The sequence below is a fragment of the Stegostoma tigrinum genome, chromosome 25 (genome assembly GCF_030684315.1).
Source record: "Stegostoma tigrinum isolate sSteTig4 chromosome 25, sSteTig4.hap1, whole genome shotgun sequence".
NCBI lineage: Eukaryota > Metazoa > Chordata > Chondrichthyes > Orectolobiformes > Stegostomatidae > Stegostoma > Stegostoma tigrinum.
In genome coordinates this window covers 49820113-49845170 of record NC_081378.1, presented here as the reverse complement: position 1 = coordinate 49845170, position 25058 = coordinate 49820113, and the positions used below count along the sequence as shown (strand labels likewise).

Sequence of the window (25058 nt, the reverse complement as noted above, 5' to 3'; positions counted from 1 at the left end):
GGAAGGGATGGGTGAGAGGAAGAACAGGTTAGGGAGGCAGAGACAGGTTGGACTGGTTTTGGGATGCAGTGTGGGGGGGGGTGAAGAGCTGGGCTGGTTGTGTGGCGCAGTGGGGGGAGGGGACGAACTGGGCTGGTTTAGGGATGCAGTAGGGGAAGGGGAGATTTTGAAACTGGTGAAGTCCACATTGATACCATATGGCTGCAGGGTTCCCAGGCGGAATATGAGTTGCTGTTCCTGCAACCTTCGGGTGGCATCATTGTGGCAGTGCAGGAGGCCCATGATGGACATGTCATCTAGAGAATGGGAGGGGGAGTGGAAATGGTTTGCAACTGGGAGGTGCAGTTGTTTGTTGCGAACTGAGCGGAGGTGTTCTGCAAAGCGGTCCCCAAGCCTCCGCTTGGTTTCCCCAATGTAGAGGAAGCCGCACCGGGTACAGTGGATGCAGTATACCACATTGGCAGATGTGCAGGTGAACCTCTGCTTAATGTGGAATGTCATCTTCGGGCCTGGGATAGGGGTGAGGGAGGAGGTGTGGGGACAAGTGTAGCATTTCCTGTGGTTGCAGGGGAAGGTGCCGGGTGTGGTGGGGTTGGAGGGCAGTGTGGAGCGAACAAGGGAGTCACGGAGAGAGTGGTCTCTCCGGAAAGCAGACAGGGGTGGGGATGGAAAAATGTCTTGGGTGGTGGGGTCGGATTGTAAATGGCGGAAGTGTCGGAGGATGATGTGTTGTACCCGGAGGTTGGTAGGGTGGTGTGTGAGAACGAGGGGGATCCTCTTAGGGCAGTTGTGGCGGGGGCGGGTTGTGAGGGATGTGTTGCGGGAAATACGGGAGACGCGGTCAAGGGCGTTCTCGATCACTGTGGGGGGAAAGTTGCGGTCCTTAAAGAACTTGGACATCTGGGATGTGCGGGAGTGGAATGTCTTATCGTGGGAGCAGATGCGGCGGAGGTGGAGGAATTGGGAATAGGGGATGGAAGTTTTGCAGGAGGGTGGGTGGGAGGAGGTGTATTCTAGGTAGCTGTGGGAGTCGGTGGGCTTGAAATGGACATCAGTTACAAGCTGGTTGCCTGAGATGGAGACTGAGAGGTCCAGGAAGGTGAGGGATGTGCTGGAGATGGCCCAGCTGAACTTGAGGTTGGGGTGGAAGGTGTTGGTGAAGTGGATGAACTGTTCGAGCTCCTCTGGGGAGCAAGAGGCGGCGCCGATACAATCATCAATGTACCGAAGGAAGAGGTGGGGTTTGGGGCCTGTGTAGGTGCGGAAGAGGGACTGTTCCACGTAACCTACAAAGAGGCAGGCATAGCTGGGGCCCATGCGGGTGCCCATGGCCACCCCCTTAGTCTGTAGGAAGTGGGAGGAGTCAAAAGAGAAGTTGTTGAGTGTGAGGACGAGTTCCGCTAGGCGGATGAGAGTGTCGGTGGAGGGGGACTGGTCGGGCCTGCGGGACAGGAAGAAGCGGAGGACCTTGAGGCCATCTCCATGCGGAATGCAGGTGTACAGGGACTGGACGTCCATGGTGAATATGAGGTGTTGGGGGCCCGGTGAATATGAGGTGTTGGGGTCCAGGGAATTGGAAGTCCTGGAGGAGGTGGAGGGCGTGGGTGGTGTCACGGACGTAGGTAGGGAGTTCCTGGACCAAAGGGGAGAAAATGGAGCCCAGATAGGTGGAGATGAGTTCGGTGGGGCAGGAGCAGGCTGAGACGATGGGTCGACCAGGGCAGGCAGGTTTGTGGATTTTGGGAAGGAGATAGAAACAGGCGGTGCGGGGTTGGGGAACAATGAGGTTGGAGGCTGTGGGTGGGAGGTCCCCTGAGGTGATGAGGTCGTGAATGGTGTTGGAGATGATGGTTTGGTGCTCGGGTGTGGGGTCATGATCCAGGAGGCAGTAGGAGGAGGTATCGGAGAGTTGGCGTCTGGCCTCGGCGATGTAGAGGTCAGTGCGCCATACTACCACTGCGCCACCCTTGTCTGCGGGTTTGATGGTGAGGTTGGGGTTGGAGCGGAGGGAGCGGAGGGCTGCCCGTTCTGCGGGGGAGAGGTTGGAGTGGGTGAGAGGGGTGGAGAGGTTGAGGCGGTTAATGTCTCGACGGCAGTTGGAGATGAAGAGGTCGAGGGAGGGTAGGAGGCCTGGGGGTGGTGTCCAGGAGGAGGACTTGTGTTGGAAGCGGGTGAAGGGGTCAGTGGAGGGAGGGTTAGGCTCCCGGTTGAAGAAGTAGGCGTGGAGGCGAAGGCGGCGGAAAAACTGCTCTATGTCCAACCGTGACTGGTATTGGTTGATGTGTGGTTGTAGGGGGACAAAGGTGAGCCCCTTGCTAAGGACTGACCGTTCGTCCTCAGTCAGTAGCAGAAGCAGACTTGTGTCTCATCAGAACACTGCCACACAAAGACAAAACGGTCACCTACGAGAGAGAAGAACACATCCAGTATTTGTAGTGTTAGGCTTCCTTCAAAGCTGAGGCGATGCTTTGGATTAGGATTCCTACCTTTCTGGTTCCCCCTCACCAGAAAGTGTCTTGTCAAGTAAACAACGTGAATTTAAATGTCACCTGATCCAAAACGTTAACTTTGATTTTTTTCTTCACACATCTTTTCTGGCAACTTCTGGTATTGATCCTGATTTACAGCATCTGCTGTCCTTTCAGTGTTTATGAAGTTTATTGCATTGCTGCAATTAGAGTGTGACTGACATCACCACAGAGGCTTTGGGGAGTGAACTAGCCTCAGGTTTGTTTCCCAGAACCTCCTTTTGCACACTGATCCAGTTTCAGTGATATCATAAGACCATTAGATCATAAAACATAGGAGCATAGATTAGGCAATTCAGCCCATCAAGTCTGCTCTGCCATTCAATCACGGTTGATAAATTTCTCAACCCCGTTCTCCTACTTTCTCCGCAGGGCCCTTGATTCCTTTGATAATCAAGAACCTACCTATCTCAGTCTTACATGTACTCAATGACCTGGCCTCCACAGCCTTCTGTGACAGTGAATTCCATAGATTCACCACTCTCTGGCTGAAGAAGTCTCTCCTTATCTCTGTTCTAAAAGTCTTCCCTTTAGTCTAAGGCTGTGCCCTCAGGTCCTAGACTCTGCTACCAATGGAAACATCTTCCCAACATCCCCTCTGTCCAGACCACTCAGTATTCTGTAAGTTTCAATTAGATCCCCCCTCATCCTTCTCAACTCCATTGAGTATAGACCCAGAGTCCTCAAACGTTCCTCATATGTTAAGTTTTTCATTCCTGGGACCATTCCTGCGAACCTCCTCTGAACCCGCTCCAGGGCCAGTACATCTTTCCCGAGATATGGGGCCCAAAACTGTGCACAATACTCCAAATGTTGCCTGACCAGAGTCTATAGTGCCTGTTTTTATATTAAAGTCCTCTCAAAATAAATTGCATTTGCATTTCCCTTTCTAACAACTGACTCAACCGGCAAGTTTACCTTGAGAGAATCCTGGGACCAGAGCTCCCAAGGCTCGTTGCACTTCAGACTACTGAATTTTCTCCCCATTTAGAAAATAGTCCATGCCTCTATTCTTCTTACCTAAGCGCATGATCTCACGCTTTCCCACGTTGTACTCCATCTCTCCTAACCTGTCCAAATCCTTCTGCAGCCTCCCTGCCTCCTCAATACTACCCATCCCTCTACCTATCTTTGTATCGTCTGCTAACCTAGCCAGAATGGCCTCAGTTCATCACAGTGCTTACTGCCCTCAATCCTAACCATTTCAGACCCAAGAATGTCTTCCCCTTAAGTAGCTTTCCTCCATAATTATCATACAGTTATACACTTTGGTTTGTTTACATTCACCAGTCTCCCCAAGTTTTGGATTCTTACAAATTCAGATGAATCTAAGTGTCACTGTTTTCCCTGAACATGCTGTCTTCAATCTTGGAAGTATGTGGGTTTGTGCAATAATAAATAATTAACTTGGATTGTCTTCCTGTTAGATTGAGATCTGCAATTCTATCTTGACTTGGAGAGTCTTAAAACTCTTGCATTTCTTTCATGTTGGGGCCTTTGATGATGTAAGTCCATTCTTTTAGTGTCCTTGCAGTATCAGGATATTACCTGTTGCTTGTATTTTCTTAATTGTGCCTTTCACAAAGTTGTGTGTCCACATATTCAAATTGTGCGTGTGGAATTTGGTTTTCAGTCTACCTGTTGATCTGTGCTCAAGTAGGTGGACTTTTTCCTTCTAGAACACATTGTGCGTTCTCCCTCCCTCTCAGTGATTGACTTGTCAATGATGACAACATGTTCACCTTCTCAGTTGTCTTACCGGAGATTTGTTCTTGCTTGACCTGCTATCCTTTACGTGGAAATTCTTTTTTGGAAAGTGGAGATAGTTTGGTTGAACTTGTCACTTCTGAATTACATCAGCACCCAAAGCCAGACTTGAAATTGAGACAAATAGTTCTTCACTGGACTGTGTTGCAATGTAACTGAATTTAGGGCAGTGGCAGGCGGAGTTTAATTTGGATGAATGTGAGGTGCTGCATGTTGGAGAGGCAACTCAGGGCAGGACTTATACACTAAATGGTAAGGTCCTGGGGCGTGTTGCTTAACAAGGAGACCTTGGAGCGCAGGTTTATAGTCCCCTGAAAGTGGAGCTGCAGGTAGATAGGACAGTGAAGAAAGCGTTTGCCTTTATCCGTCAGTGCATGGAGTACAGGAGTTGGGATGACACCCTGAGGCTGTACAGGACATTGGTTAGGCCACTATTGGAATACTGTGTGCAATTCTGGTCTATCTAAGACACATTCAGTAATCCTGTGTTGCCTGCTTGTCAATCAACTTTCCATCCACCCGGAGGCATATTTTATTCTACATATTTGGAATTTATGTAACTCGCCAATTGTGTGACGCCTCATCAAAGTCAAGTCGCCTGTGCAAGAAGCCATAACGTGCTTGTGCCAGTGTTGGGCCGGGGTGTGCAAAGTCAGAAGTCATGTGATAGCCCCCGACAGGTTTATTTGAAATCGCAAGCTTTTTCAGCACTGCTCCTTCATCAGGTGTAGTGCTCTGAAAGCTTGTGATTTCAAACAAATCTGTTGGACTATAATCTGGTGTTGTGTAACTTCTGACTCTATACAAGAAAGCAGGGACAGAGTAAACAGCTCATTTGGTCTGGCATCAGCAGCAGAGAAAATTCTAGAAATTATTCTGGGGGAGAAGTGACGGTGGAAATCCCAACACTATTAGACAGACTCAACATGGATCTCTAAATGAGGTACTGTGTTGGAGAGATCTGTTAGAGATTTTGCGAATATAATTGGCAGGACAGATAAAAGAGAACCAATGCATACAATGCATCTGGATTTTCAAAAACCAAAAAATGAGTATATAAAATAAAATCAGGTTAATGGGATGGCTGGAAATATATATACAAAGGACTGATTATTGGTACCAGCAGGAACAAGAAACAGACAGGTCATTTTCAGGCTGGCAAGCAATAACAAGCAGAGTTACACAAGGGTTTGGGCTTCAGCTATTTGTAATCCATTAAGATGAGGGAACTGTGTGTAATATATCCAAGAGGAGCAGGAGAAAGGGAGAAAGCCCAGAATGAGAGTTGACCTGATTAAAATATACAATATTCTGGGGAGGCAATACACCTAGTATGTAGGTGATATACATGGGGATAATATCTAGTGGTACTCTCCGGGGTCTCTCGATCCTGCAATTGGTCAATGAGCACTCGCAGTCTGTCTGGCTCCTTGAGACTTTGCTCTTTATTTTCTTCAGTCGGCCGGGTACAGATCATCCAGAATCACAGAAGTTGACATTTCTGTACTTCTTGGAGGATCTGCACATCATAGATTAATACAAAGACATTTTATACTTTTCTTAAAGCAGAGTACATGGTGTGATCGCATAGTGTTTTCAGTGAATTTTCAATCAATACATGATGTTGCCTCATTGACAGTTACCTAATCCAATAGTATTAACTGGTAAACAGCTTATGTCACAATGCTCAGGTTACTGAATTGTCCCACTAATTAGCACCATTACATTTGCTACTGAAGGTCAGCTAGAATGGTTAGTACTGCATTATCTTACCATTACAACATTATTTATGCTGCAGCCCTAGCAGAATGCAAAGTTCCCAGGCTAAAAGAGCAGATCTCGCAGAATTCACAGTTCCCAGGCTAGAAGCCATTTTGTTGCCAACCTCCACAGCAGCCATCTTGTGCCTGCACCCAGACTACAGACTCACATCTGGACTGTAAATCTAGAGATCCAGATCATATTCTGGGGACCCGGGTTCCAATTCCATCATGGCAGCTTGTGGAATTTGAACTTAATTTTTAAAAAAACTGGAATTAAAAGTCTAATGATAACTGTGAATCCATTGTCGATTGTTGAAAAAACCCATCTAGTTCACTACTGTGTGTTAAGGAAGGAAATTGCCATCGTCATCAGGGCTGGCCTACATGTAACTCCAGAGAGCAATTAAGATTCAACCATATAGTTGTGGGCCTGGATTTCCCGAGTCCTCTGATCAATTTATTAATCTGTCTAATGACAGCACCAACAATTAATCTAGATGTTATAAAGATAACAGAAAGAAAAAAAGTGAAGGCACTGTATCTGAATGTGTCCTGCATTCATAGCAAAATTGATATCACATATTGAAGTAAATAAATATGATCTGATAAACATTACAAAGACATGGCTTCAGGGCGACAAAGATTGGGTGCTGAATATTGAGGGGTAGAGGACATTGAAGAAGTACTAAAAGCTAGGTAAAAGTGGAGGTGTACCATGCACTATTATTCAGGATGGCATTGAGCAACTGTTGGAGATGACCCTGGTTCAGGAAATCATAAGACCTTAGGAGCAGAAGTAGGCAATTCGGTCTATTGAGTCTGCTCTGCCATTCAGTGACATCATGGCTGATCTGATAATCCTCGACTCCACTTTCCTGCCTTAACCCCATAACCATTGAGTGCCTTAATGATCAGAAGTCTATCTATCACAGCCTCAAATATCTTTAACAATCTAGTCTCAACAGCTCTCTGCAGTAAAGAATTTGACAAATTCACTGCCCTTTGAGAGAAATAAAATACTCATCTCTGTCTTAAATGGGTGACTCCTTACTCTGAGATTATGCCCACTCCCAAGAGGGAAACAGCGTCTCTGCATCTACCCCATCAGACACCCTAAGAGTCTTGCATATTTCAATAAGCTCTCCTTTCATTAATCTAAATTCCATTGAGTACAAGCCCAACCTACTCAACCTTTCATCGGAAGAAAATAACTCCAAACCTGGGATCAGTCTAGCCAACCTTCTCTGGACTGCCTCCAATGCCAATTCATCTTTCCTTCAATAAGGGGACCAAATCTATTCAGAATATTCCAGGTGAGGTCTGACCAGTGCCTTGTACAGTTTTAGCAATACCCTCCCTATTTGTAAATTCCATCTCCTTTAAGACAAAATGCCAATATTCCATTGCCTTCTCTATTATGCACTGAAATTGGATGCCATGCTTTTAGCGATTCATGCACCAGGATCCTAAATCCTTCTGCACTTGAACTTTCTGCAGTCTTTCCCCTTTTCAATAATAGTTAACTCTTCTGTTCTTCTTGCCACAGTGCACGGCCTCACATTTTACCACATTTCATTCCACTTGCTAAGTTTTTGCCCACGCTTTTAAGCTTTCTTATTTCTCTGTACACTCCCCATGTGATTCCTCTTGCCTTCCCACTTATTTCTGTGTCATCCATAAACGTGGAGATAGTATATTGATTTCTCTCATTCAAGTCATTTATATTTTAAATAATTGTGGGCCCAGCCTTGATCTCTGTGGCACTCCGTTAGTTACAGGTTACCATCCTGATAATGCCCTTTTTATCCTAACTCCTTGTTCTCTATTAGTTAGCCAAATCTCTATCCATTTTAATCTTCTATCCCCAAAAGCATAGGCTCTTATCTCATTAAGCCATCTTATGCATGGTACCTCATCAAATGCCTTTTAGAAATCTAAATATATGACATTTATTGGTTCCCCTTTATCCATCTTACTTGTTATCACCTCAAAGAACTGTAGTAAATTTGTCAGGCATGATTTCTCCTTCATTTAGCCATGCTGACTCTATATGTTTATATTACATCTGTCTAAATTCTCTGCTAACACCTTCCCAATGACAGATATTCAGCCAACTGGCTATGATTTGATTACTGTCATGTGTACCAAGGTACAGTGAAAGGTGCTCTCTTACATGATTTAAAGGTAGATTGTACCATACAAGAGCATCAGGGTAACAGGACAGAGTGCAGGATACAATGTTACAGCAGCCGAGAAGGTGCAGAGAGAGATCAACATTAATGTTGAAAGAGGTCCATTTAAAAGTCTGATAGCAGCAGGAAAGAAACTGTTCTTGAAACTATTTGTACATGTATACTAACTTTTATATCTTCTGCTTGATGGAAGAGAGTGTAACCGGGGTGTAAGGGGTCTTTGATTATGAGGCAGTGGGAAGTATAGATGAAGTCAATGGATGGGAGACTGGTTTGTGTGATGGATGGGGCTATGTTCATAACTCTCTTGTGGTCTTGGGAAGAGCAGTTGCCGTACCGCACTATGATGCATCCAAATAGAAAGTTTTCTATGATGCATCTACAAAAATTGGTAAGAGACTTTACGGACATGCCGAATTTCCTTAGCCTCCTGAGGAAGCAGAGGCGTTATAGTGCTTTCCTGACCGTGACGCTAACGTAGATGGACCAGATTGTTGATGGCCATCAGTTGCCTGGTTTTTGACTCCCTTGCCTTTTTGATTCTGGGTGTTTCATTAATTGTTTCCAATTCAGAATCTAAGGATTCTTTGAAGATTACAACCAGTGTATTCACCATCTCTGTAGCTATTTCCTTTAAAATCTTACAGTGCAACCCCAACAGTTCCAGGGATCCTAACAGCATTGAGCATCATTAGTTTCCCTCATGCTTTTTTTCTCTAGTGATAGTTATTGTGTTTTATTTCTCCCCTGTCTTTAGTCCCTTGATAATTTTGTATTTCTGGAATGCTACTGGTATCCCCTCCCTTGAAGACTAATGCAAACAATTTGTTGAATTTCTCCGGCATTTCCTGGATCTCAATTATCATCTCCCAGCCTCAGTCTCTGAGGAGCTTATGTTCAATGTTTTTTTTTCTCCTTTATGCATTTAAAGAATTTCTCACTATATGTTTTTATGGGATGTGATAGCACTGGAGAGAATGCAGAGGAGATTTACCAAGATGGTTGCCTGGAGCTAGAGAGTTTTAGTTGTGAAGTGAACAGGACAGACTGGGGTTGTTTTCCTAAGAGCAGAGGAGGTTGAGGGGGGATATGATTGAGACGGACATAATTATGAGAGGCATAGATAGGATAGACAGGAATAAACCTTTCTCTTTAATGGAGAGATTAGTGACTGGGGGCATAAATTTAACATAAGGGACAGAAAGTTTAAAGGGGAAGTAAGGGAAAGCTTTTCACCCTGAGGTGCGAATCTGGAACTCACTGCCTGTAACAGTAGGAGAGGCAGAAATCCTCACAACATTTAAGAAGTATGTGGACATGCACTTATGATTTGAAGGCCAAACAAGATTATGGGCCAAGTTCAGTAGTTGGTTTTGGCCGGCACAGATACGATGGGACAAAAGGCCTTTTTCTGTGCTGGAGGTTTCCACGATTCCATTGCTTGCTAGTTTGTCTCATAGTTACTTCTTCTCCCTCTTTTATTTTGGTCAGCTTTTATTGGCTTTTAAAACTTTCTGAATCCATTGATTTACACTAATCTTTGTCAAATTATACATTTTATCTTTGAGTTTGGTACAATCCTTAAATTCCCTGGTTAGCCACGGTCAGTTTATCCCCTTCCTAGAATTCATCTTCTTGACTGGGATATATCTTAGCTGTGAGTCAAGAATATTTCTTTAAAATGTCTGCCGTTGTGTTTCAACCATCTATTCTGTTAACCTCCTTTCTTAGTTCTCTCCAGCCAACTCTGCCTCATTTCTCCGGAATACTGCGGTGAGTAACTCACCTCCTGATTCCTCAAACCCTGCCCACCATCTACAAGGCACCAGTCAGGAGTGTGACGGAATGCTCCCCACTTGCCTGGATGGGTGCAGCCCCAACAACACTCAAGAAGCTTGACACCATCCGGGACAAAGTAGCCCATTTCATTGCCACCACACCCATAGGCATTCACTCCATCCATGATTGACGCTCAGTAGCAGCAGTGTGTACTATCTACAAGATGCACTGCAGAAATTCACCAAAGATCCTCAGACAGCACCTTCCCAACCTACAACCACTTCCATCTAGAGGGACAAGGGCATCAGATATATGGGAACACCACCACCTCCAAGTTCCCCTCCAAGTCACTCACCATCCTGACTTGGAAATATATCCCCGTTCCTTCACTGTCACTGGGTCAAAATCCTGGAATTCCCTCCCTAATGGCATTGTGGGTCAACCCACAGCAGGAGAACTGCAGCAGTTCAAGAAGGCAGCTCCCCACCACCTTCTCAAGGGCAACTAGGGATAGGCAAGAAATGCTGGGCCAGCCAGCAACGCCCACAACCCACAAGTGAATAGAGTGAAACTGAAAGAATAGAGTGAAACTGAATGCCAATTTCTACATTGCCACTGCTCCCTAGGGGATCTTTTATTCTGAAATCATTTATTAAGCCCTCCTCAACACACATTATCAGATCTAAAATAGCCTAATCCCAGTTTGGGCCCACAACAAAATATTCTGGGAACCTAACCCATCTCCACCCTATGAATTCTTCCTTGTGGCTACCTCTGCAAATTTGACTTTCCCTACCTACATGAAGATTAAATTCACCCATGATTAATGTACTTCCTTTTTTATTTTGCTTCATTATCTTCTGATTTTTCTCAGTCCTACTGAGCAACTACTGTTGGAGGACCTGTAGACTACTTACATCAGACTCTCCTGCTCGAAGAGAGGATTTATTTGAGTGAAGATGCAGAAGAGAGTGATAAGGAAGTCACTAGTAGGAGTGATTTATACATGCCCCAACAATAACCACAATGAGGGATAAAGTATACAAGAAGACATATCGGATACTTATAATAAAGGCATGGCAAAATCATTGGTGACTTTAATCTACGTACAATCTAGAAATATCAGATTGGCAGTAATTGTTTGAATGGGGTCCATAGAACGCAAACACAAGCAGAAAGTGCTGCTGAAATGTAGCAGATCTGGAAGCACCTGTGGAAGGAGAAAACAGAGTTAATACTTTGGGTCCAGTGGCCCTTCTTCAGAACTGGACCCAAAATGTTGACTCTGCTTTCCGTCCATGGATGCTACCAGACCTGCTGAGTTTCTCCAGCAATCTCTGCTTTCATTTCAGATTTGCAGCATCCGCAGTTCTGTTTTCAGTCTGTAGAATGCTTTTGAAATCATTTCTTAAAGAAGCACATTTTGAAATCAACCAGACAGCAGGTTATATTAGATTTGGTATTGTGTAATGTGACAGGATGAATTAATGACCTCACAGTTAAGGTACCCAGAGGTAAAAAATATATTTTTTAAAAATACATTCATAGGATGAAGGTGTCACTGGCTGGGCCAGCATTTATTACTTTTCTCTAATTGCCCCGAGGACAGTTAAGAGTCAATCACATTGCTATAGAGCTGGAAACACACGTAGAACTGACCAGATAGGGATGGCAGTTTCCTTCCCTAAAGGATATTAGTGAACCAGATGGGTTTTCCCTGACAATTTGCAATATATTCATGGTCATTATTAACTCCTAATTTGAGATTTTTAATTGAACTCAAAGTCTACCATTTGCTGTGGTAGGATTCAAACCTGGATCCCTACAACATAACCTGGGTCGCTGGATTAACTATGAAGTATACCACTAGGCTGCCTCCTCCCCTAAATGAATATGATGTTTGATAGAAGGAAGATTGGGTCTAAGATTAGCATTTTAAACTTAGACAAGGACAACCAGTAAGCCTGAAAACTGAGTCAGCTAAAGTGAATGAATATATCAAGCTAAGGGATACATCAATGGACAGTCAGTGATAGACACTTAAGGGGATATTTCAGAATGATCAGAATAACTATATTTCTGCTATAAAGAAAATTTCTAAAAGTAACACCCACAATCTGTGGTTATCTGAAGAAGATAGGGAAATCATCAAGCTTTAGGAAAAAGCCCGTCATTGCACAAAGATGAATGGAGCTCAGACAACTGGTCAGAATATAGAGAATGATAGTGAATTACAATAGAGGAAGAAAGCAGAGCATGAAAGCAAGCCAGTTAGGAATATAAAAATGGACAATAAGAGTTTTTAAACAGGTATTTAAAAAGGAAAAAATTAAATAAAGTGAGAGTTGATCCTAAGTGAGAACAAAGAGTTCATAGTAGATTATACGGAAATGTCGGAGGAAATGAACAAAATACTTTATTTCTATCTTCACTGTACAGGATACAGTAATCATTCCAGTAATAGCTGTAGATCATGAAGGAAGGAAATGAGAATGTCACAATATCACAAATACAAGAGAAGTGGTAATAAGAAAGCTGTTGTAGCTGTGGTCTGACAAATCTCCAGGCCCAGATGGATTTCATCCTCAGGTTCTAAAAGGTGCCTAATGAGGAAGTAGATATTTTGGTGTCAATTATCCTAAATTCTGTAGATTCAGGATAGGTTCCACTGGACTGAGAAGCAGCAAATGTAAAACTAGACTTACATTCAGAACTTACATACAGAAATGTAAGTCTAGTCAAGGAGGGAGAGAGGGAGGCTGAAAACATGAAACTACCAGTCAGTTAGGTTGATGTCTATCTTGGGGAGGTGTTCAAATCAATCTTAAATTATAGGTACATTTATAGCAGCACACTTAGAAAAACTCAAGATAATTGGACAGAGTCAGCATGGTTTCTTCAAAAGGTAATCATTTATAACCAATTTCTCGGAGGTCTTTGAAGGAGTGATATGTGTTGCAGATAACGGGGAACCTGTACACAATACTGCACTAGGATTTCAAGAATGCATCTGATAAGTTGTCACACCAAAAGCTATTTCAGAAAATAGAAGTTCGTGGGGGATAATATATTAGCATGGCTCAAACATTGGCTGGCCAGTAGAAAACAGAGCATGAGCATAAACAGGTGTTTGATTGGCATATGATATGTGGAGTCCTGCAGTGATCTGTGCTGTGCTTTCGCTTTTTAAAATTCACTTACTTGACTGAGATGCAGAAAGTGAAGGAATGGGAGATAAATTCACAAGATGCGTGAAAAGCATGTTGTGACGCATTCTTAAGGAAGTGGCGGACACGCATGGATAAGTTGGATGAGTGTGCTAAAATCTGGCAGATGGAAAATGTGGAAAAATGTGAAGTTTTTCACTTCGTCAGGAAGAATGCAAAATGTACAGGATTACTTAAATGGAGAATGACCGCAGAACTCTGAGATGCGGAGGGCTTTAGATACCCTTGTGTTTGAGTCACAAAATGTCAATATGCAGGTGCAGCACTGAATCAGGAAGCTAGTGGGATGCTATTGAACATAAAAGTAAAAATACTATTGAACATAAATAAGGAGGCCACGGCTTAGTGGTGTTATTTCTGGACTTTTGATCCAGAGACCCAGGTAATGTTCTGGGGGCCTGGGTTTGAATCCTTCTGGACATAGCAGAAGGTGGAATTTAAATTTAATTTTTTTTTAGAAAAAGCTGGAGTTAAGAATTTGATATTGGCCATGATGCTATTAGCTATTGTGGAAAAAACGCACATAGTTCACAAATGTCCTTTAGGGAAAGAAATTTGCCATCTTTATCTGGTCCAGTCTATATGTGACTCTAGACCCACAGCAATGTGGTTGACTCCTAACTGCCCTCTGGGCAATTAGGAATGGACAATAAATACTGCCTAGCCAGTTACACTCTTATCTCATGCATGATTTATTTTACAAAGTAACAATGTTACACTATAGTTATACAGGGCATTGTTGGGGCCACCACATCTTGAATAGGGTATAGTTCGGCTCTTCTCATTTAAGGAAATCTGTAACACATCAGAGGCAATTTACAGGACATTAATTAGATTGATACCTGGAATATGCGCGTTGTTTTAGGGAAAAAGTTGAACAAGCTGGGTTTGTTGCCACTGGAGAGTGAGAAGTGACCTGTTTGATGTGTCTAAGATCCTGAATGGTCTTGACAAGGTGGTTGTAGGTCAGTCTAGAATTAGGGGGAACTGTTAAAAAGTTAGGGACAGGAATGAGGTGATTTCTTTTTATTTCTCTGGAGGCTATGTGACTAGAAATGGGGTCACTGAATTTTTTTGAAGACATTGGTGGATAGATTCTTGTTAGGCAAGGGAATGAAAGGTTGCTGGGCTTGGATGGCTGATGGGCATCAAAACACAAGCAGATTAGCTCTGAGATAACAAGGTGGAGAGCTGGATGAACACAGCAGGCCAAGCAGCATCATAGGAGCAGGAAAGCGGACGTTTTTGGGCCTAGACCCTTCATCAGAAAAGGGGGAAGGGGAGAGGGCTCTGAAATAAATAGGGAGTGAGGAGGAGACGGATCAAAGATGGATAGAGGAGAAGATAGGTGGGGATGGTCTACTTCTACTCTTGTTTCATAAGTTCACATGTTTGCTGATGGCACAATTAGCTGGAAAAAATAAGCTGAGAGGATGATGCAAAGGAGCTACAAAAAGAATTTAGATAGGTTAAATGAGTGGGCAGCAAGGTGGCAGGTAGAATATAATGTAGGGAATTGTGAAAAAATGGTATATCTTTGAAATGAGAAACACTAATACCCAGAGGGAACAGAATGTTGTTGCATGTAAATTATAGGAAGTCAACATGTAAACAATTCAGGAATTAAACTGAACACTTTTTGTTACAACCGGATTGCACTATTAAAAGACATCTTACTAATAACTACACAGATCCTTCATAAGTGCAGACCTGGAGTATAATGTAGAGCTTGGGTGAAATTAAGCAGGTTAAGTTTATATTCCTTAAGAACTTTTTTTAAAAAGGTGATCCCATGAAATATATAAAATATTTGAGGGGTGATACAGGGTACAAATTGGGAGACATTTTACCTGCTTTTGGAATCAGGATATAGGGATCAGTCTGAGAAGGAAGGTATCATAGATTTGGGATTGAGATGAGGACAAATTTCTTCACTTAAGGTACAAATCTTTGGAAGTCAGATCAAATCATTGTGGCATTAATATTATTAAGGAATGTGGGGGTAATGCAGGACGGTGGAAGTGAAATAGCAGATTTTCTAAAGCAAAGAATCGCAGATGCTGGAAATCTGAAACGAAAACAGAAAGTGCTGAAGAAACTCTGGCAGCATCTGTGGAGAGAGAAACAAAGTTAATGTTTTGTGTCCAGTGGCCCTTCATCAGAACTAGTCTACACATATTCTCACCTCCAGAATCATTTGTAAACTCTGACACTTTATATTTAATATATTTCTGCTTATAGCTCTATCCCCCACAATCCTCCTTCATTGTCGAGTGATCCTCTTCTCTCTGACTATCTATATACATTTTATATGTTTATGAAATAAAACCTATTGCTTCCTTTTATGTACCAGTATTGTGCTTTGTTCAGTTTTCAATCCTGCAAGTAACTTGCTTATTCGGCTCCCACCTACATTTCCTACTTCCATCACGGTTATCTTTCATATTCATGACCACAAGTTTCCCTTTAAGCTAGAAGCTGAGTTGATGTAGCAGTCGTTATAACCTCTCAAAACATGGTAATGTAGGAAGTACGGCAGCGATTAGGGCACAAAAAACTCCCACTGCCCGCATGATCATGACCAGATAATCAGTTTGTTGGTTGACATGATGAATAAGTGTCTCAACACAGGGGACAACTTCCCCTGCTCTTTGAAAAACAATTCTGTGGCTATTCACCAGGCAGAAGGTTTCAGCTTAACAGCCCATTTGACAGATGTCAGCTTCAACAATACAGCACTCCTTCAGTGCAATGTAAATACATTCACAATAACATCCAGCGCAGTAGTTCACAACGTACATTCACAAGAAAAAGGATGTTGTGTCATGTCTTTCTGCCTGCCATCTCTGAAGATAATCAATCCTTCAACAGGCATCTGCACAAAACACAGAAAATTGTTTCCCTAGCTGTCAGATACACAAACAGTTGTGTCTGCGTTGTTGGTGATAAACGTTCACCAAAATAAAAAAGTCAAAAAATATGTTAACATTGCACTTACGATCCCTGTGACGGGGAAATTTCTCAACTTTTTAAACATGCATAAACTGCATTACAGGCAACTTAAGGAAACAGAATGGCAATTTCACTCATTTAAACCAGGCATAAAATTCACCAAGTTTTCCCAGGACAGCATAAACCTTAGGGATAGTAAGCACACAGACAAATTAAAATTCTACAACAACAAGGTGGAAAGAGATACTAAAGCTCAGAAATAAAACTACAAGTTATGCAGTGCCAGCATCCTGGGTTCAATTCCAGCCTTGGGCGACTATCTGTGCAGAGTTTGCATGTTCTCCCCGTGTCTGCATGGATTTTGTTCAGTTTCCTCATTCCTTGCACATGTAAAAATGTGCAAGTTCGGTGCATTGACCATGCTAAATTGTGCATAGTGAACAGGTCTGCGCAGGCTGGGTGGTTTACAGGGGTGGGTCTGGGTGGAATACTCTTTGGAGGGTCAGTGTGGGCTTGATGGGCTGAAAGGTCTGCTCCCACACTGTAGGGATTCTATAAATCTAAAAGGTGGGGAGGGGGAAATATGTTAAAAACTTATCAATGAATCTTCAGGATAATAAAGTGTGAAGCTGGATGAATCTTCACATTGAATTACAAAAGCAGTCGAAAAGCAATTAAATAAAATTGACATGGGAATCATTCATATCTGAATGAACCAATGCTAACAACTGAAAAACATGGTTGGGAGAGGAGACCTTTATTCCCTCGATTCCTGTTGTTTAAATTTTATATAATTTGGTCAAAAACATTTGCAGTAATCGCTGATTTAGCAGCCAGTGGCCTGAAACCCATCTGAAAGAGATCCTGCTGACTGCTGAGTTGGTTAGTACCTCTGTTTAACAGGTGCTGAAAGTTGCCTTAAAGAACTGTGGGCTTTATGGTAATATTGAAATGAGGCTCCTGCTTGCATTTCTGAAGTAGAACCTTGGATTTGATCTGCATTTGAGATTTGCGATGCAAAACCATCAAATAGTATTTGTATTTCTTGAACAGCCAAACTGCCACAACAGTTTGTTCATGGAATGGGAGTGGCCAGGCTTGTATACATGCCCCATCCCTAATTGCCCTGCTGATGTAATACAAGTGTAGCAATTGTGCCATGCTCACCACTGATACTCTGAGATGTTCTGGTGTCATGTCTGGGTCTGAAGCACTGGTAGTTTATGGCTGGGTAGAGTTCTGTCACCAATCCTCCTTCCTATGTAGCAGGAGCAGACACAATGAGCTGAATTGCCTATTCCTGCTCCTATTTCTTACATTCTACACTAATCTAAAGAGTTGTTGGTTGATGGAGAATCGACCTTGAATAAGAGGCTTTTTAAAAAAATGATAAGGTATAGTTTATTACTGGAGAGTAACTAAGAATACTAACTCATAGCCATATTAACTATTACTAACAAGAGATAAGTCTTGTGTCTCCAGTAAGAGACTGTGTCAGGGTCCAAATCATTCTCCACCCAAAGCTACATGGTATCATCAGACTGGACAGAGCTCTGCAGAGCTCAAACTCTTTCAGAATCATGACTTTACACAACAGCAGGAAACGACACAAAGAGAAAAGCCACAAAGATTTAGACATTTTAGCATCAATAAATCATTTTGTTGGATAAGCAAGTTCATAACAATTTTCATAACTCAGTAAATTTGCCCTTCAGGGTTGCCTAAAGAGGAAATCACTCACTTACAACAACTATCATTTTGTAATCCCATTTGAAAGTGAGACATTTCACCATTCTGTATCCATCTCCCTTCCACATTCCTGTCTGACTGTCAATAAAGATAGAAAATACTCTACTTCAACATTCTACGTCTTATATTTCTGCTATTTAGTTGACTGAAGTGATACAGATGATCTTTTCCATGGAGTCCATCCTCTGCCAAAGGCAACTCTCAAGAGCACCAAAAGCCCAAGTCATCAGTGTCCCAAAGAACTTCACAGAAATAATATCAAAGAATATCGAATTCTGAGCAAATTTCTCACCCTGTAGCATTTTATTATGTGATAAAAGCATTCCTTATTTATTTTCAGATATGACATTATTTTAACCAGTTTGCTGACTTTATCTTCCAACTGATTATGAGTAAAATAACAATCTGCATTTGTGTAGCAGCATCAGTGCTGTGAAATATCCATTACACAGTAGCAATATCAAGCTTAATTTTTATTGAGCTATATAAGCATGTAAAACTTGTGGGTCACTTTTGGCCAAAGACAAAAACAAAGACATGGAGATATTGAGAGAGCCAATTCCAGATGCAAGACAGCTGTAGGTACAGCAACGAATAAAATGGCAAAGAGAATCAGGAAGGCAAGAGCCTCAAAATTGGATCAGTGCAGATGTCTTGAAGAGTTGGAGGAGATTACAGAAACGGAGCTGGATATTCTGAGCTAGTCAGCAAGCTTGGAGTGAAGGGTGACTAGGTCTTGGTGTGAGTTAGGAAAAAGGCAATAGGATTTTGGATGAATTGACATTCGTGGAGGATGGAAGATGGGGAAATTTTGGATGGGGGATGAACAATGTTCCTAAACTTGAAATAAGTCATATTGCCACATAAAATATCCAAGTGACACCATACAATGTGGAATGGCAAGAAAGGCAAAGCGTAGAATTCTTTGAAGGCTAACAGTGTAGGTATAACAGTGCGGAGCTAGAAGAACACAGCGGGCCAGGCAGCATCACAGGAGCAGGAAAGTGGACGTTTCGGATTGGGACCCTTCTTCAGAAAGAAAGGTCCTGACCCAAGACATCAACTTTCCTGCTTCTCTGATACTGCCTGGCCTGCTGTGTTCTTCCAGCTCCACATGGCATTATCGCTGACTCCAGCATCAGCAATTCTTTCTATCTCTAATAGAATCGATAACCAATAGAATTAGAAATTAAAACAGATCCAGTGGAGAAACAGATTGAGATGGAGCCCAATCATTTCCCTCATTTTCACTCTTCAGCTTGTCTTTTGTTAAGTTTATCTGATTCTACAACATGAAGGCAATGAGAAATTCTGTAAATATGCAGGGGATCAATGTAAATAGGGCGGTCAAAGTACTGTAAACTCATTAATGTGGGGGCGTGGGCTCAGGGCAAGTTAATACAGCTTCAAAACTAAACAACATGTCCGCGCTTAAAGAAACAGTCTGAAATCCAACTTCATGTACAACAGGCTATCACAAAACTACATGGATTGATCAAATCAGAAGTGAGAAATGATAAACAGATGAATAAAGCATCAGTGCTGAGGGACAGATTACAGTGAATGGCCCACCAGTGCTGAGGGACATGTTGCAATGTATGGCCCTCTAATGCTGAGGGACGCTTTACAGTGTAAGGCCCACTAGTGCTGAGGGACAGATTACAGTGTATGGCCCACTAGTTCTGAGGGACAGGTTGCAGTGTATGGCGCAAACAAGAGAGCTACAGACAAATGCAAGATGCATAAGGAATAAACTAAGTGAGTGGCAGACACAAATTCAAGTTAGATTGGATTATAATAGCTATCACTGAATTATGGCTGCAGGATGATGTGGATTGGTAACTAAATATACCAGGTTATAAGGATTACAGGATGGACAGGGGAAATGGCAGAGGAGGCGGAGTAGCCTTGGTGATTAGAAACAAAATTATTTCAAAGGTGAGGGAGGGTATAATAAGGGGAAGATGTATAGGTGAAGTTGAGGAAGAGCGAAGGATCCAAAATTGCAATCAGTGCTGTGCACAGATTCCCAGGTAGTGAAGTGCGAGACTGTATAAATGCAAGATTTGGGCAAAAATATAGCAAAGTGAGTGACTTTAACTCTAACTTAGATTGGAAGAGGCAGACAAGCACTTGTCAGGAAGGTAATGAATTTGTGGAGTGTGGCTGGGATGATTTCCAACACCAATATGTCCTGGATACAACAAGGGGACAAGCAATATTAGAGTTAGTAACAAGTAATGAGCTGGATTTAATTAGTAACATAATTGTGCTTGAACATTTATCAAATAGTGATCATAACTTGATTGAGTTCAATGTTTGAAAGTTAAAAGCATGAATCAGCTACTAAAGGCTTTAGATTTAAGTAAGGCTGACTTTAATGAGATGAGATAGAGATTGTCCACTGTAAATTACAGCACATTTAAAGAAACATTTGACACATTACAAAACCAGCTTATACCCTTGAGAGGAAAAATCTGCATTTTACATTAAAAATAGTGGACAGGGGAATATCTATGGATGCTGTTTACAAGGACTTCCAGAAGGCATTTAATAAAGCCCCACACGAGAGACTGTTCGCTAAGGTACAGGCCATGGAACTGAGGGCAATTTACTGACACAGCTGGGAAATTGATTGAGTGATAGGTGACAGAAAGCAGGGATAGTAAGCATGTGATCAAACTGCAAGATGTGACCAGTCGGGACCTACAAAGGTCTATGTTAAGGTCTCAATTATTCACATTTGTTATTAACAACTTGGATAATGGCATAGAAAGCCATGTATACAAATTTTTTGATGACACAAAGTTAAAATTCTTTACAGTGTAGATGATAGCATAAAATTATAAAGACTTAGCGATTGGGCAAAAATGTGGCAGATGGAGTTCAATGTAAGTCAGCGTGAAGTTATCTATTTTGGGAGAAAAAAAAGGTTAGATCAGGGTCTATTCTAGAAGGTATGAAGTTAAATACAGTGGATATCCAAACAGACTTGGGAATACAGGATGCAGAAGTTATGCTGCAGTTATACAAAACCCCTGATTAGATTCCACTTCGAGAATTGTGAGCAGATCAGGGAACCACATCTCAGAAAAGACATACGGATCCGAGAGGGAGTACAACATAGGTTTACAAGAATGATGCCTAGACTTCAGGCGTCAAGCTTTGAGGAGAGATTATAGAAATGAGGCCTGTTTCCTCTAAACTTTAGAAGGTTAAGGGTGATCTGATCGATGTCTTCAAGATATTAACATGAAAAGACAGAGAAGGTAGAGATCAACTATTTCTACTGGTTGGTGACTTTAGAACTAGGGACATAGCCTGAGAATTAGATCGTTCAGGAGAGATGTTGGACAGCACTTCTACACACACAGGATGGTAGCGTTTTGCAAATCTCTTCCACAAACAGAAGTAGATGCTGGATCCGTTGTTAATTTTAAACCCGATATAGATATATATTTTTGTTAAGGAAAGGTATTAAGTGAAATGGACCAAAGGAGGATTTGTGGAGTGAAGCCACAGATCCGCATGATCTCATTGAATGGTGGAACAGACTTGAGGGGTTGAGTAGCCTATTCCTATTGAGACGGAGCCTTGAACAATTCTGAACCATTAACTGAACACTGGTAACAGATTAGTGTTGTGAAAATAGTCAAGTACTGGTATAGATTTCTGAAAGCTCACTCAGTGCAGTCCTTGGTGTTAGAGCCTAAACACTAAGGGCTGGATTTTACCGTTTTCGGCAGGGCGTGTCTAATTAACAGCTAGCCGGCCTGAAGGGCACAGGCCAAGGGAGTTGAGTGCTCTATTGGGCAATGAGACAGAGAGAGAGATCAGACAGAAGGGCTGGGGGTGGACGGTGAGAGGCCGTGAGCACGCAGTCAATCACAACAAGATACTGCTTGGCCTGCTGTGTTCATCCAGCTCCACACTTCGTTATATAAGAGATTTAAACGATGTGCGCCCCCTCGCTCTCGCCTTAATTGTTACTTCAGCCAATAAAAGGCTAAGAAATAGTGTCCACTGATGATCAAACGCTATCAGATGCTGTTCCCCCAGACAACCGCGGCACCTTCTCACTCAGTCCCAGCGAATTTTCCTGTCCAGCATTTGGGAAGCCGAGTGGGGCAACAGAAAAATAAAATTGCAGTCACCTTCTGCATTTGTTTTCGGGAATGACGGGACAATGTTGGATTGCTAACCTAGTGTTGTCACACCATGTTTTACGGAAGTGCCAGGGATAGGAATTGAGCCATTTGTGGCATCATACCCAGCATACGCCTCTGATGCGATTAAGAAGCACTCAATCTGAGTAAGCAAGTGATTTTGACCAGAATGTTAATACTGTACTAAATATGCTGCTTAATATGAAGTAAAGGTGCAGCTAGTGTGGGCTCTTGTGGACTGTCGGTACTGTGTCCCTATCTCGGGGCAGATAGGTCTTTGTTCATTCCCAACTGCGCGGAAGTGTCATAACATGTCGAACAGGTTATTGAAATTAATTTAGATGCATGTAATGAGCTTTCTTTTGATAACACTAGATGCAATTCCACCTCAGACAACAAAGTGTGAGGCTGGATGAACACAGCAGGCCAAGCAGCATCTCAGGAGCACAAAAGCTGACGTTCCGCGCCTAGACCCTTCATCAGAAAATTGTGCTCCTGAGATGCTGCTTGGCCTGCTGTGTTCATCCAGCTCCACACTTTGTTGTCTCGGATTCTCCAGCATCTGCAGTTCCCATTATCTCTGATACAATTCCACCTCACTGCGTCACGTAAGCACACAACATACTGTAAACTTGTCAAACAAATGTAAACACTGCCTTTAGTAATTTCACGCTCTTTACCTACAACTCCAGGGAAAACATCCATAGAATACATAATATGTCAGAAATCACACGACGCCAGGTTATAGTCCAACAGGTTTACTTGAAACCACAAGCTTTTGGAGCGTAGCCCCTTCAACAGATCATTCGGCCCACTGAATCCACACTGACCCTCTGAAGAGTACTGCAAAGGAGATCCACCCCCTTACCCGATCCCTGCATTTCCCATGGCTAACCCATCTAGCCTGCACATCCCTGGACACCATAAGCAATTTAGCACGGCTAATCCCCCCATTCTGCAGATCTTTGGACTGTGAGAGGAAACCGGCGAACCCAGAGGAAACCCACACAGACACGGGGAGACTGCGAATTTAACACAGACAGTGGGCGGAGGCTGGAATCGAACTGTGAGGTAGTAGGGCTAATCACTGAGCCACTTTGCTGGTCTGGCTTTGGCTGGTTCAATATAGTCAGTAAAATATATTTTAAATAACTGCCATTTAGAAAACTTACCGATATCTTCTTAAAACAGGGGTAGTTTTCTTTAGGCTGGGCGTAGGTGTTAAACTCAGTCATGTTATAGAAGCAGAGTTGGCTGTACTCAGACTGTCCTTGTCCGGAGAAGATCGCGACCATCAAGGTATCTGAGGAAGTGATGTTGAAGGCGGTGGAGGATAGGACTCTGAGGGTTTGACTTTTATCCTTAGGGCAGAGCAGGTTGGCTCCCAAACCGGTACAAGTCGTACTTGCGCCATCTTCTTTCACGTTCATGAGGATAACCTGTGGACCTGAGGTGTTAACATTAAGCCAGATATAAATATGTTCCTGCCATTGGAAACCCTGTACATACTGGAGGTCCGCAGTCCGCTCGTCCACCTCTACGACTGCGTCGCCAAATTCAGCATAATTAAAGCTCAAAAATGTGTTACCCCTACGAGGATTTCTTACGAAAATGGTGTTCAATCCTTCCTTCATGGGATTGTAGTAACTGCTGTTGCCTTTGCAGGAAGGTGGGAAGTATTTGCTGGACTCCCCAACAGGAGTCACAGCCGTTACCAAGTAATCGACTCGCGTGGTTTTTACTAGAAAGGCAACTGTCGAAGCCTCTGGGTAGACAGGGGCGACATTCTTGAGCCTGTCACTCTCATAGTGGCTGACGTTGTGCAACTCCCTAACCTCACAAGCCCCCAGCCTCAACGTCCCGCAGGTCAGAACAATCTGCTGACGCTCGTCCACCACCAGGATCTTGTTCACGTTGGCCTTTTCTTTCCACTTGACACAACAACCATGCTCTTCCTCACAAGGCCCATCCTGGCCAGGCCCCGTGCTCTCGACCACCTCCTGGCCCAGGCCCTGATTCAGCTGATACAAGGAGTTGTCAGTGGCTACGAAGACCTGACCGCTGGTACTGACGGCGATGTTGTTGATGCGGTCCCGGAATAGAAATTCCTCTTTGGGCTCAGTGGGCAAGACAAGCAAGGACTTAAGGAGCAGAAGACAGAGAAACACAACCTTCACTGGGAACATAGTCCCCGGTATTTAAGATGCACAGACACACACACACACAGCTCTGGTCTGCACAGAGCATCTGTAGAACTAGATCAAGAGAGAGCGTCTATCGATTCTCCGCTTCTTCAAAGTGGTGAGGTTCTGCCTTCAGACCTACTTCAACAGTGCCACTTGCTTCCTTTTCCGATTCCGTGGCTTCCTGCTTGTCTGTCGAAGTACTTCCACTTTCGTAAATGGTAATTGCATCAAACGGCACAGAATCAACAGCCATTCAGCCCAGCTGGTCAATGCCATCTGCCTCCGCCAACTCGAAAGGCATCCTCTACCACTCCTGTCGTTTCTGTCCTATCTCCTCGTCACTGCACCGAACCTCCCTCCAACATGCCATTCCTGTCGTTTCCACATGGCAGTGGCTTTCATGTTCTCCCCACTCTCTGTTGATGTAACTTTAAAGCTGCTGATTCGCTCCAAATGACTGGCCGCTGAGTCAATCCGATCTCCAGCTCTTTGCAGAAGCTGTCAAAACAGCTCATGCTAATTTCCCAAAGTCCTACAAATTGCTTTCAAAGTTCACCTCCAGTTCCCCTTTGAAAACTCCTCCTGTGTTCGCTTCCATGTCTCCTTCAGACTGAGCACAACTCAGTCCGAAGCAGGTGGCACGGTGGCTCAGTGGTTCGCACTGCTGCCTCACAGTATCTGTGTGGAGTTTGCACATTCTCCCCGTGTCTGTGTGGGTTTCCTCCGGGAGCTCCGGTTTCCTCCCACTG

General features: G+C 43.2%; 1 protein-coding gene across 2 annotated transcripts in view; it reads right to left on the bottom strand.

Moving 5' to 3' along the window:
• Positions 1–24724, bottom strand: part of plxnc1 (plexin C1) — a 111649-nt gene extending 86925 nt beyond the window's left edge. The window contains exon 1 of one of the 2 annotated variants that reach the window (XM_048554594.2): positions 23296–24724. In XM_048554594.2, the coding sequence (XP_048410551.1) occupies positions 23296–24309 (1014 nt within the window). In that variant the 5' untranslated portion in view covers positions 24310–24724. The remainder of the gene's footprint in view (positions 1–23295) is intronic. The other variant, XM_048554595.2, reaches the window with a different exon arrangement.
• Between the last annotated feature and the right edge of the window lie 334 nt (positions 24725–25058).